The following is a 13,229-nucleotide window of genomic DNA, read 5'->3' on the forward strand; positions in this document are numbered from 1 at the left end:
TGCCGTGACCCACCGCACCACAAGACAGGATGCCGGAGTAGATGGGCCATTGGTCAGATCTGGTTGAGGCAGGGACCAACTTTTTGTTCTGTGTTTGTACAGCACCTAGCACCATGGGGTCTCGATCCATGAGTGGGGCTGCTAGGCAATACCATAATACATAATAATAATATGGCAGTGGGTAGCACACCAGGCTAGCTAGACCGCTGCTCTGATTCAGTGCAGCAGGGGACAAGATGCCAGACTAGATTACTAGGAACATAGGCATTGCTGGATAGGCTCGGACCCACGATCTTTGCCCTGACAGTGGTCAGTGCCGGATGGTTCAGAGGAAGGTGGGGAGGTTTGGCAATGGTCCCTAGTTCTTGTGGCAGGTAGTTCCACCAGCTTTACCCTGCAGCAGCAAATGGGGAATAATCTACCCCCCACATTAGGTCTCCTCCTGGTCTCAGAGATCGTCTCAAACCATGAAGTTTAATCTCCTTTCACAATGTGACCACCAGTAATTATTACAATTCTGGATATTATCTGTATTACGGTAGCAGCCAGAGGCCCCAACCTAGATTGGGGTCCCCTGTTGTGCCAGGCGCTGCACAGACCCCGACCGAGATCAGGGCCCCATTGTGCCAGGCGCTGCACAGACCCTGACCGAGATCAGGGCCTCCATTGTGCCAGGCGCTGCCCAGACCCCGACCGAAATCAGGGCCCCATTGTGACAGGCGCTGCAGAGATCTCGACCGAGATCAGGGCCTCCATTGTGCCAGGCGCTGCACAGACCCCGACTGAGATCAGGGCCCCGTTGTGCCAGGCGCTGCACAAACCCCGACCGAGATCAGGGCCCTGTTGTGCCAGGCGCTGCACAGACCCCGACCGAGATCAGGGCCCCGTTGTACAAGGCGCTGCACAGACCCCGACCGAGATCAGGGCCTCCATTGTGCCAGGCGCTGCACAGACCCCGATCAAAATCAGGGCCTCCATTGTGCCAGGCGCTGCACAGACCCTGACCGAGATCAGGGCCTCCATTGTGCCAGGCGCTGCACAGACCCCGACCGAGATCAGGGCCCCGTTGTGCCAGGCGCTGCACAGACCCCGACCGAGATCAGGGCCCCGTTGTGCCAGGCGCTGCACAGATCCCGACCGAGATCAGGGCCCCGTTGTGCCAGGCGCTGCACAGATCCCGACCGAGATCAGGGCCCCGTTGTGCCAGGCGCTGCACAGATCCCGACCGAGATCAGGGCCCCGTTGTGCCAGGCGCTGCACAGACCCCGACCGAGATCAGGGCCCCGTTGTGCCAGGCGCTGCACAGACCCCGACTGAGATCAGGGCCCCGTTGTGCCAGGCGCTGCACAGACCCCAGCCGATATTTTTCACCCAGCTCTATTTATGTGCCAAAGTCCCATTGACGTTCAATGACACTTGGGCTCCTGGGGCCCCAATTTACTTCTGAAAATGGGACTTTAGGCACCTAAGTCACGTAGGCGCTTTTGAAAATTGCACCAAGGCCACTTGGGAGCAGCTCCGGGGAGAAGCAGCGAGAGCGAGCAGCTCCCGCAAGCGGAACTGAGGAAGGAACTTGAGTGCAAGCCCAGCAGAATGAAGGGTTTCAGCGAAACAAACAGCTTTGCTCTCTCTGCATCTGCCCGAGTCACACACACGTGCAGGGAGGCTGGTATGTTTCATGTCTCCTGGGAAAGCTCTGATTGGCCGCCCCCTCACCCGTCTTCCCCTGCAACCAAAAGGCCAGAGACTCTCAACCAAGTCTGCGTTCACTCACCAATGGAGCAGCTAGCAAGCCTAGGGTTGGATCCAAACGCCCTCTGAATATCGGTTCATGGACTGCATTGACGTTCAGGTCCACCTCTGATTTACACAGCGCATCATCCATCCCGTGAGACCTCAACAAGGATCGCTTTGCCACCACTAAAATGCAGCCACCTCTGGGGTAGGACATGGCAGCTGATCAACAGCATGTGGGGATGCTTAGCAGGCATCGCTCACCCGGTACTGAAATGCAGCTACCTCTGGGGTGGGACACAGCAACTGTCCAATGGGACACAGCAACGCTGTGCAAGGGATCGCTCGGCCAGTGTTGAAAAGCAGCCACTTCTGGGGTGGGATGTGGCAGCTGATCAACGGCACACCATAACACCGCGCAAGGGATCGCTCACCCAATACGGAAATGCAGCCACCTCTGGGGTGGGATGCAACAGGTGCTTAACAGCTGCCCAGCCGCAACGTGCAACACTGCCTCGGCCAGAAAGTGAAGGAGAATGAAAACAGCAAGGGGGGTAATTTAGAGCGGCAGAAGGGAATAACGGAGCTTAGAAATCGGGTAGAGCACCAGAGTTCACACCCTTAAGCAAATCCCCCAGTGACAGGCGCCTCCGAAATATAGAAGGGGTGAGAGCCCCAAAACAGGCGGGAGCACACACCAGAGCCAGCCGGGTGTTCCATGGCTGCGAGTCCAGGATGGGGCCAAGAAAGAACCACAGGGTTGGGCTGTGTCCAGCAGCCTCCATAGAGATCCTCTTTATAGTCATCACAACTGAGTCCTCGGTTGTTCCGACCACCAGGGGCGCTCTGGGGGGTCTCCAAAAGGGAAGCACCCCGGTGACGGTGCATTGGGGTCCGTCCTGAAGTCAGGTGGCAACCTGCCAGCAACAGCACTCGGGGGTTCACCATCCAAGGACCCACAAGGCCTGGCCATGCTTAGCTTACAGAAATCACAGCATCACTGATGTCCCTGCAGCCCTTATCCACAGAGAACACGAGCTTGTTACAGCCCCAGACCGCAGGGCTCACCCACCCACCACTGAAATGCAGCCACCTCTGGAGTGGGATGCAGCAGCTGCTTAACAGTGCACAACAGTCAAGGACGGGAAGTGAGGGAGCAGTAAAACCGCAGGGGGAGGGGGATTTTGAGAGGCAGCTAGGGAAGCTTGGCTCTTCAGTTCAAGCCGCTGTCCCATGGAGCTCTGGGGTGTCCAATTCAATGACCTGGGTGTCAACCAAAATAATTCACTTACCAGCTTCCTTAAAGCTCCCCTCCTTGGGAGAGCCTGCGACATCCTGGCTCCATTGTTCAGTCTGCGGTCACCCTAGGAACAGTCCCGTAACATGGCAACCTCACCCGGGATTTGACTATCTAAACGCTGCAGGAGCTGTTTATAGCATGTTCCCCAATCAATGGGGATGTTGTTTTTAGACACCGGGCCAAGTTTACATCTTGTCAGGGCCAGTTTCTAGGGGCCTACTCTACTGGGCGGAGCACTAGACTGGGACTCAACAGACCTGCGTTCTAGTCTCAGATCTGCGGCTGGGTGACCTCGGGCAGCTCTGTGCCTCAGTTTCCCCACCTGTAAAATAGGGATACTGGTGCTAACCCCCCTTTGAGATCTACCGATGAAAAGGGAGAGCTAGGGATGATTATTATTCAGGACCCAAGTCCTGTTGGGCGACAGGCAGGGAATATATGGACGGCCAAACTCCTGTCGACCAGCACTCCCTTGAACCCAGTCTCACAGAGTTTAAGGCTAGATGGGATCATTAGATCACCTCGTCTGCTCTCCTGTGGAATACAAGCCTCTATATCCCACCCATATACTGAGCCCAGTGACTCTAGTTAGACCAAAGCGTTTCAGCCCTCAAGAGACTAAATTGTTTTGTACCACACGGAGAGACCAGGAGAAACTGAGGCCCCTGTGATGGCAGAGCAGGTGAGACATGCCCAGGTGATCCACCAGAAAGGCATAAAACCGCCAACGTCCCTGCCAATTTGACCCAGGGGAAAATTCCTGCTCCGATATTCTTCAGAGGCAAGGGAAGCCCACAGGCTGCATCTAATGATGTGACCGCACAGCACTCCCTATCCGCAAATCTCAAAGAGTTTTATCCTCATCCCCAGAGGGAGGAAACCGAGGCACAGAGCGAGAACGGTCACCCAAGCGTGTCGGTGGAACCCAGGCGTCCTGACTCCCAATCTGGTATCCTGTCCTCTAGAACCAGGGAACAGGTGGTTTTTGCTGACCCAGGTTGGTAGTCAGCCCTGGAACCTGGGGATGGCACCGCCACATAGCACCTTTCCAAAGCAGTTCCACATCGCCATCTGCGCAAATGGGGAAATGGAGGGCCAGGAGGGGAAGCAGCTTCACAGAGGGGAAGCAGTGGCAGAGTCCGAAATGGAACATAGACGTCCCAGCCACCCCACCCCTCGCGCCACTCACCCGCACTTCCCTCCCCGACTGGGAATGGAGAGAACGCAGGAGAACGCCCAGCCAGCCTGCTCCAACCCCTAGACCCTGCTTCCCTCCCAGAACCCAGGAGTCCTGATTCCCAGTCCCGCGTGCCTGATCACTTCACCCAGACTTCCTCCCAGAGCTGGGGATAGAACCCAGGAGTCCTGAGTCCCAGCGCCACGTAGAACCCAGTTAGTAAACACTGCGATTGGCACTCAGCAACACAGTCAGGCCAGGGTTGGCCACGCACACGCTCCTGCTCTGACTGGTTTCTGGCAGCGTCTCGCGCACAGAACAGTGAGCGCCACTCGAGGACTCACCGACCGTTTAAAGGGAGACTCCCCTATTCCCACGCACGACACAGGGCCTTTCTCGCCAAGCAGGATTCCAAGATAATTGTCACCCTAGATATGGCGCCCACAGGAAGAACTCAGTTATCATAGACAAGGGCTCATCTAACACAACCCCTCCCCCCCCACCACCACGCTGTTTCCTTTTGATCTGGTGTAAAACTGGAGTAAATGCCTTGACATGCTGGATTTACACCGGGGTAAGTCAGAGCCTGCCCTAGCCTCTCTGTTTCCTCGAGTCTCCGAGGAGTAAGAGACTGAGAGCGATTTGCTGCTTTTGTCTCCCCGCGCAATCACATGAGAATGACTGAGACACCCGAGGACTCATTTCCAGAGACAGTCACTGTCTTACCAGTGAGAGAAACGCTGGCCCATTCTGCCCTGCCATCCTCAACCCAGGCCACCACCAGCACCGATCAGTGCCCTCCCCCACCCCCAGCCCCAGAGCATGTGTCAGGGGTGGAAACCAAGCCCGACTTTTGCCTCATCTCAATACACCCGATTCAGGCTTTTCCATCCCTTCTGACCCTCCCTTGAGCCTAGATCAGATTTCATGGAGGCTTAATTCACCTTCTGGCCTCACTTTCCGGATCTCACACACTTGGGCCTGGTTACTTAAAAGTAACACCAGCCTAGCTGCATCGGTTAGGGGTGTGGGTTTTTAGCGGCCTAGCTAAGCTTTAGTTTGTAGGGATGCGACTATACCAGGAGAAGAGGGCCGGAGAACCAACATCAGCTAGACCAGCAAAAGCTCTCTTAGGAGAGGTCTACGTTAAAAATGTTGCCAGTATAATAAAGTTGCTTAGGGATGTGACATCCCCATACCAGCAAAAGCCCTGTTATAACTGTGCCAATATCGCTTCTTTTGTTGTACGATATAAGCGATCCTGATGGAAGCACGCTTTGCCTTAAGCTGTGTCTACACTAGGAGGGTTTGCTGGTGCAGCTATAAACCAGGTCTTAGAGTCCACACTAGGAGGGCATGGCTGGGATAGGTGTGCCGGGAAGACTTAAGTTTAGACGTAGCTTGAAGGTCCATTTGCACCGGCATCTTTCGTAGCAGGGCAATTGTTGTATGTGGGGTTGTTGTCAAAGTTGGTCCAATCTGACCGCACCCACCTTGTCTCTCTAATAGCAGGACCATGAGAGAGCTGGGAAAGGAACCCAGGAATCTTGACTTCCAGCTTCCCCTGATCTAACTACTAGACCCCACTCCCTTCCCAGAGCCATGGATGGAACCCAGGAGTCCTGACTCTCATTCTCCCCTGCTCTAACCCACTTGACCCCACGCCCCTCCCAGAGCTGGGAAGAGGATCCAGGAGTCGGGACTCCCCAGGCCTGTCGTAAATTCCCCTCCCCCAAATGCACGCTGCACACACTCACCCGGCCGGTGGTTAATGGAGCTCTAAAGCTCAAATTTCCTTTGAGAAATGGTCTTATTAAAGCACCAGTCTGAGCGTCAGGACTCCTGGGTCCTGTCTCCAGCTCTAGGAGGGGAGCAGGGTCTAGGGGTTAGAAGGGGGGGGGCTGGGAGTCAGGACTCCTGGGTCCCATTCCCAGCGCTGGGGAAGCAGTGAGGTCTAGTGGACTGGACCAGGAAGTCTGGGCGTCCGGACTCCTGGGTTCTTTTCCTTGCTGCCATTGGCGTGTTATGAAAAGCTCCGATTCTGCCCACTTTGAGTCTCACACCAAGCCCCAAAACTAAGGGCCTACCCACTGCCCCAGCTCAGGGCCCACCGAGCCTGGCACCCCCCAATTCCAGGCACAGCTCCACGGCTTAGTATCCCTCTCTCTGTCCCCTCCTGTGACTGTCGGTCCTCTACAGAGCTGGGGCCTGCTCGGGTCTCCCCACCAGGGGCGTTGCGGCTGGGACTCGGAGTCTCCACCCTCCTGCTCAACAGGCCTCGTCAGCCCCCACCCCAGCATCGTTCACCCTCCTGCCTGCACCCCAACCCCAGGGGAGCTGCCCCGGTGCCCTGGCCCTGCTCCAGGGGCTGCACTCCCGTGTGCCTGGGCATCAGGGCCTGGTTCACCCCAGGGCCCTCTCAGCCCCGCCCGAGCCATCCCCGCTGTTAACCCCTTAGCTGCTGAAGGGTTCATTGCTGGTGCCTGCTTCCCCCCCCCACTGGATCCCATTTCCTCCCCACCCCAAAGACAGAAATGCCTGCAAGCACCCTCCTCCCCCACCACCCACCTTCCTGTTAACCCCTTAGCTGCCAGGTGCGGACGCACGTAAGACTCCCCAGTTCCGTGTTCACCTCTTCGCTGTCAACTGGGGCCCATAACCACCCACCACCCTGCTGTTAACCATTTGGCTGCCGGCTGTCCTAGCAACTCCCCACCCCCAGACACACACACTACTGTTAATCCCTTGCTTGACAACTGGGTCCCATAAACACCCCCCCCCCATCTCTCCCAAACACACACACCGAGTTAACCCCTTAGCTATCCGCTGGACTCCAGGTTAACCCTTTCATTGCCAACTGGGTCTCAATCCCTCCCCCCCTTTTTTTGGTGGCTATTAACCCCTTAGCTGCCAGTGAGCCCCCCTAAGCCTTGCCTCCCCCTTTGCTGTTTACCCCTTAGTTACCAGCTTGTTGCCATAAACTCCCCCTCCCCGTGGACATTAACCGCTTCACTGCCAGCCGGATCCCATAGGTCTCCAGCTCAGATCCCAGATTAACACCTTCGCTGCTGGCAGGCTGGCCCCATGCCTCCCCCCCGTTCTCCCGCTCACCCACCTGGGACATCTGGGGCCGCAGGTTGATCTCCCGCAGGTTGACGGCGTGGGGCATTAGGTTGTTGAGAAGCTGGCAGAGCAGGACGCCGTCGCGCAGGGCCTGAGCCAGTTCGCACACCTGGGCGCTGGGCCAGGTCACCCGGTGGTTGGGGGGCAGCACCCGGCACTGAATCAGCCAGTTGGCGCATTGCTTCCACAGCTCCATCTCCCCAACTGGGCGTCCTCGCTGGCCGGCTGCTGACTGCTTCTGCTGCCTCCGCCTCCTCCTCGTGTCTGGGAAACCGATGCCTGAGAGCGACAGCTTCCTCTTTTGCAACTGACAACACCAAACCACAGAGCAAGGGAGCCCATGTGGGGGCTGGGGTGGAGCAGGCCTGGGAGCTTCCCCCTCCCGCACCCCAGGGAGGAGCTGCAAGGGCAGGGTGCCCCTTCCCTCCAGGGGCATCGGAGAGAGCTGCTGTGGTGAGCAGGAGAAGTGCTGGCAGAGGAGACCGGCCCCTTTTAAAAGCACCTACTGGGAAAAAAAGACACAGTTAGTTCCTGTGCGCACATAGCTTGGGGAGCCGGGACTAGACCCCTGGTCGCTCTGCTCTGCTCCCAAAGACTTTGGTCCCCTGAGCTAAAGGAAAACCTCCTCTGCTTGGGGCAGTAGTAGACACCTTATCTTCTCTATAGGACTGGGCAGTATGCTCTTGCTGTCTCTTTCACACACGTGCACCATGTGGCAGGCAGGTCAGTATGATACCTGTTTCACAGGTGGGGAAACCGAGGCACAGAGCAAGGGAGTGATATCCCAAAGATCAGCTAGGAAGTCACCACCAGACTTAAGAGAAGTGACTCCCTGTTTCTGTCATAAGAAGGATGGGTGGCCATTCTCTGCGGCGTGTTTCCCTCTCGTAAGGCAAATCAGTTCCCATCGAGCACAGCTGAGGGGGTGACAAGCAGCGGAGACACAGCCAGTGATCTGAGCAGTAGAAGCAACAGGTGGGTTTGCTTTTTCGGGGAGATCATGGAAGGGGGCAGGCTGGGAAGCTGGTATCACAGTGAGATGCCCTGGGTGGGTCAGCTTCTGTACTGAACCTAGAGCAGTCTCCATCCACTAACCCCCGCCCCCGCTTCTGCAAATTCCTAGCAGCGCTTCCAACCCTATCTCCTCCTCCCACCTTCTCCATTTAAATCCCTGTGCTGCCACCTGTTTGCCCGAAGTGTCCACTAGGGGTCACTCTTCTCCACATTTTGCAGCGGAAGAGGCCTCGCTTGCAGACAGATTTGTGAGTGGACCGTGGGCTCAAACCTGATGTCTGAGCTCTGGGTTTACATCTCAGTGTAGACATAACCCTACGGGTACCTGGCCCTTCACACCCACACAGCTGGGATCTAACCCTTTACCTGGGCTAAATGGTTGTATCCAGATGGTATCCTCAGGGTGGGGGCGTGGAGTATGGAGACAGAACAGGAGTACTTGTGCATCTTAGAGACTAACAAATTTATTAGAGCATAAGCTTTCGTGGACTACAGCCCACTTCTTCAGATGCATATAGAGTGGAATAAATATTGAGGAGATATACACACACATACAGAGAGCATGAACAAGTGGGAGTTGTCTTACCAACTCTGAGAGGCCAATTAAGTAAGAGAAAAAATAATTCTTTGAAGTGATAATCAAGCTAGCCCAGTACAGACAGTTTGATAAGAAGTGTGAGAGTACTTACAAGGGGAGATAGATTCAATGTTTGTAATGGCTCAGCCATTCCCAGTCCTTATTCAAGCCTGAGTTGATTGTATCTAGTTTGCATATCAATTCCAGCTCCGCGGTCTCTAAGGTGCCACAAGGACTCCTGTTCTTTTTGCGGATACAGACTAACACGGCTGCTACTCTGAAACCTGTCATTATGGAGACAGAGAGACAGTATCTATCTATCCCCGTATTCACTGATCCATCTATTCCCATTAACAACCCAGACTCTGTTTGTCTATAGCAGTAATTCTCAACCAGAGGCACGCGTACCCCTGGGGGTACACAGGGATCTTCCAGGGGGTCCATCAACTCATCTAGATATTTGCCTAGTTTTACAACAGGCGACATAAAAGCACTAACGAAGTCAGGACAAACTACGATTTCATACAATGAGTCGTTTATACTGCTCTATGTACTACCCACTGAAATGTAAGTACAATATTTATATTCCAATTGATTTACTTTATAATTGTATGGTTAAAAATGAGAAAGTCAGCAATTTGTCAGTATTCTAATACTGTGCTGGGACACTTGTATTTTTCTGTCTGATTTTGTAAGCAAGTGGTTTTTAAGTGAGGTGTAATTTGGGGGTACCCAATACAAATCAGACTCCTGGAAGGGGTACAGTCGCCTGGAAAGGTTGAGAGCCACTGATCTATAGCTGTGGTTTTCAACCTGTGGTCCTCGGACCCCTGCAGCTCCACAGACTATGTGTAAGATTTCAAAAGGGGTCCAGACCTCCTTTTGAAAATTTTATGGGTCCACAAATTTAAAAAGGTTGAAAGCCGCTGATCTATAGCCACGCGAACTGTTTGGAAACTGATGTTGTGTTTCACAATTTTTTTTAAAGCTCATTTTCTCAAAAATTTTCAAAAACCCACAGAAAAATGTTTTAGTTTTTTAGTTGTGAGGGCAGGAATTGTCTCTCATTGTGCGTCTGTGCAGCACCTGGCACAATGGGGGCCCTGATCTCGGTCAGGGTCTGTGCAGCACCTGGCACAACAGGGGCCCCGATCTCTGTCGGGGTGTGTGCGGTATCTGGGTTTGGCTAAAGCATGTTTTCTAGAAAGGCATCCAGTCTGGATCCGAAGACGTCAGAGATGGAGAAGCCGCCCCTTCCCTCGGTAATCTGTTCCAATGGGTATTCCCCCTCACTGTTAAAAATACGTGCCCTATTTTCTAATTGGAATGTATCCAGACTTCCCGTCCAGCCATCAGCTTCTGTGCTCCCTGTGAGGGTACTTACCCAGCGAGAGCAAGTCACCACATTTGTGGTCGTGGGTTTGGAGCTGATGTTAATCCAATCTCAATGCCAGGTCATTTCCTGCCCAGTCACCCAGCTCAGAGTTCCCCAGCAAAGCACCTGCAAGGTAGGTAGGTTTATGAGTCACCACTTGAGAATGTCCCAGCCTGACGGGGTCAACTTCTCAATCAGCGACTCCAGAGCCTGGAGAAAACAAGAGGGAAAATAAATGTTTAATGCTGGATTAATCGGCAAATGAACTGTCCCACAGGGCAGTTATTTCTCTCTGCTTCTCCGACAAGTACATTCCTGCGTCTTTCTCCTACCCCTTAGGAGTGGGAAAAGCAATCTTGCAAGCTTAGGGGTCTATCCTGCCCTCCATCACCACAGTGCGTGCGCACTTCCCACGTAAAATCAAGAGCCACCGTGGAGCCCCCTCAGGGATAGCTCAGTGGTTTGAGCATTGGCCTGCTAAAGCCAGGGTTGTGAGTTCAATCCTTGAGGGGGCCATTTAGGGATCTGGGGCAAAAATCTGGGGATTGGTCCTGCTTTGAGCAGGGGGTTGGACTAGAAGACCTCCTGAGGTCCCTTCCAACCCTGATTTATGGTTCTATGATTCCTAAGCTCCATCTCAAAATCCGTGAAACTCCTCATAGCTCAAGTCTGCCATGCTGAACCTGATAACAAGCTAGGCACGCTGCAACCACTGCCCCTGATTGGTCAAGGATCGGGCCCATCCACTTACCCCTGTAAAACCAACTTCCCTCCCCCCACCCATCTCATTTGTCTCACCCACCCTGTTACCATATACCTCACCAGGCAGGAAAGGGCTTTTGTGTCAGTTTCACAGTTGGGGAAACTGAGGTACAGTTGCACATACACGCTCACGATAGAAAAAGGGGCGGGCGAAGCAACGCTGACAAAGCCTGTGACAGAGCAAGGAATTGAAGCCAGTCTGCCTTAAGCCCCAGGTTAGTGCTCTAACCACTGGACCATGCTTCCCCTTTCTTTTCTGTTTTGTCTACTTGAATCAGAAGCCCTTCGGAGTGGACCCGACATTTTCTGTGTTTGTACAGCATCTAGCATAACTGGGGCCGGGCCTGGCTGGGCTCTATGTGCTACTGTTTAGATATTTAATAAATAACATTATCTGGCATGTGAGAGGCAGTGGGGTCTAGTGGCTAGGGCATGGTCTAGGGACTGAGAACCCCTGGGTTCTAATCCTGCCTCTCCCGCTGCCCTGCTAGGCGGCCTTGAGCAAGTCACGGCCCTCTCTGTGCCTCAGTTTCCCCTCCCTTTGTCTGTTTGGAAGGGGAGTCCTTTGGGGTGGGGACTGGGTGTATTGCAGCATTTAACTGGAGTTCAGCAGATTTATACCAGCTAAGGAATTGGTCCCCAGGTCAAGGCTGGCAATTGCAGCCCCCGGGTGATCTAACAGTGACAGCATCATCCTTCCCGACGCAGATATTACTCATGGCCCCAAACAAGGAGCCAGGCAGGGTGCTGCTGAGATGAGATTCAGCCTGATTCAGCCAGCTTCTCTCCGCCTCAACTTTGTTCCAGGCTGACACAGTCATGGTAACAGCAGGGAAATCTGTCAGCAAGCACCCCCCACCTGTCCAAGAAACTCGCTGGAAAAGTCAACCCACTCCTTCCATCCCCAGCTGCCACCAGCCATCTGGCGCGTACCGTTGTTCCTGCTTCAATCCTTGCTCGGCTCCTACTTCCAGAGTCTTTTATAAAGGAAAAAACAACCTTATAAGGCCGTGATCTGCTCCCCCAAGCAAGGTCGGGCTGGGTCAGACCTTGGATAGGGAACCTTGCACTAAAGAGAGCGGTGAGGGGGGTTCAGTAGGGGGCGCTCTCCCTTCTGAATCAGTGCTGAGCCTGCTACCCCAGGGTGGCACTAGGGGGCGCTGTGCTGAAGGGAGCAGAGTGACAGATCAGTAGGGGGCGCTCTCAGCCTCCACGCGAACCCCAGTGCTGGTGGCAGGGGGCGCCATTCTGCTTCACGCAATAGATGAGAGGGGTTGATACAAGGAGCCCGTTGAACGAGAGGGTGGGAAGCAGTTCTGGCTGACACACAGCAACAGGCGGGGTGGGATGGAGCCGAGGGAGGCTGTGCACAAGGCCCTGGTGACAGGAGGTGTTTCGTACACCAGCACTCACATTCACTTTCAAGCCGACACCAGCCCACAGTCACGTTCACGCCAACAGTCCTAGAGGAGTGGTCACATCTGCGGCACAAACAGCAACCCTCGCCGCGGCTGTGCTTACAGCCTCACCCGCCCCCCATCACACCCACACCAGCTGCCCCTCCACAATCGGACTCACAATACCTCATAATCACACAGGCTTCCAAACACATTTCTCACACCTTCAAGGCTACACAAACACACTAGCACCCAGGCACACTCGAAACACAGACTCACAAAGACAACCCATCTGACACCCACAAGCCTACCCGAGGACACTAATGTGCCATTACACCACACCCAGAAATCAGACTCACAAACATACCAGCTCACACTCATACACTTCAAACTCACACCCAAAACACACAACCAGACTCACCATCTGTCACAGAGATACACTCAAATTCACACCCACTATCACACCCAAAGCACACAACCCAACTCACAATCACACAGATACATTCAAGCACACATCTACTGTCACTCCCAGAACACACAACCCAACTCACAGCCACAGGGATACATTCCGCCTCACACCCAGAACACACAGCCCAACTCACAGTCACACAGATACATTCCCACACACACCTACGGTCACTCCCAGAACACACAACCCAACTCACAGTCACAGGGATACACTCCGCCTCACTCCCAGAACACACAACCCAACTCACAGTCACACAGATACATTCAAACACACACCTACTGTCACTCCCAGAACACACAAC

The 13,229-nt window shown here is 54.3% G+C and overlaps 1 protein-coding gene across 2 annotated transcripts in view; it reads right to left on the minus strand.

The window, feature by feature from the left end:
- Window positions 1-12,051, minus strand: part of VAV1 (vav guanine nucleotide exchange factor 1) — a 56,833-nt gene extending 44,782 nt beyond the window's left edge. The window contains exons 1-3 of one of the 2 annotated variants that reach the window (XM_054012469.1): window positions 11,996-12,051; window positions 10,310-10,510; window positions 7,327-7,839 (exon numbers count right to left, since the gene is read on the minus strand). In XM_054012469.1, coding sequence (XP_053868444.1) covers window positions 7,327-7,770 — 444 coding nt within the window. In that variant the 5' untranslated portion in view covers window positions 7,771-7,839; window positions 10,310-10,510; window positions 11,996-12,051. Of the gene's footprint in view, window positions 1-7,326; window positions 7,840-9,037; window positions 9,136-10,309; window positions 10,511-11,995 lie in introns of those variants that run through there. The other variant, XM_054012468.1, reaches the window with a different exon arrangement.
- Between the last annotated feature and the right edge of the window lie 1,178 nt (window positions 12,052-13,229).

Source organism: Malaclemys terrapin, chromosome 23, assembly GCF_027887155.1.
Source record: "Malaclemys terrapin pileata isolate rMalTer1 chromosome 23, rMalTer1.hap1, whole genome shotgun sequence".
NCBI classification, from domain to species: Eukaryota; Metazoa; Chordata; order Testudines; family Emydidae; genus Malaclemys; species Malaclemys terrapin.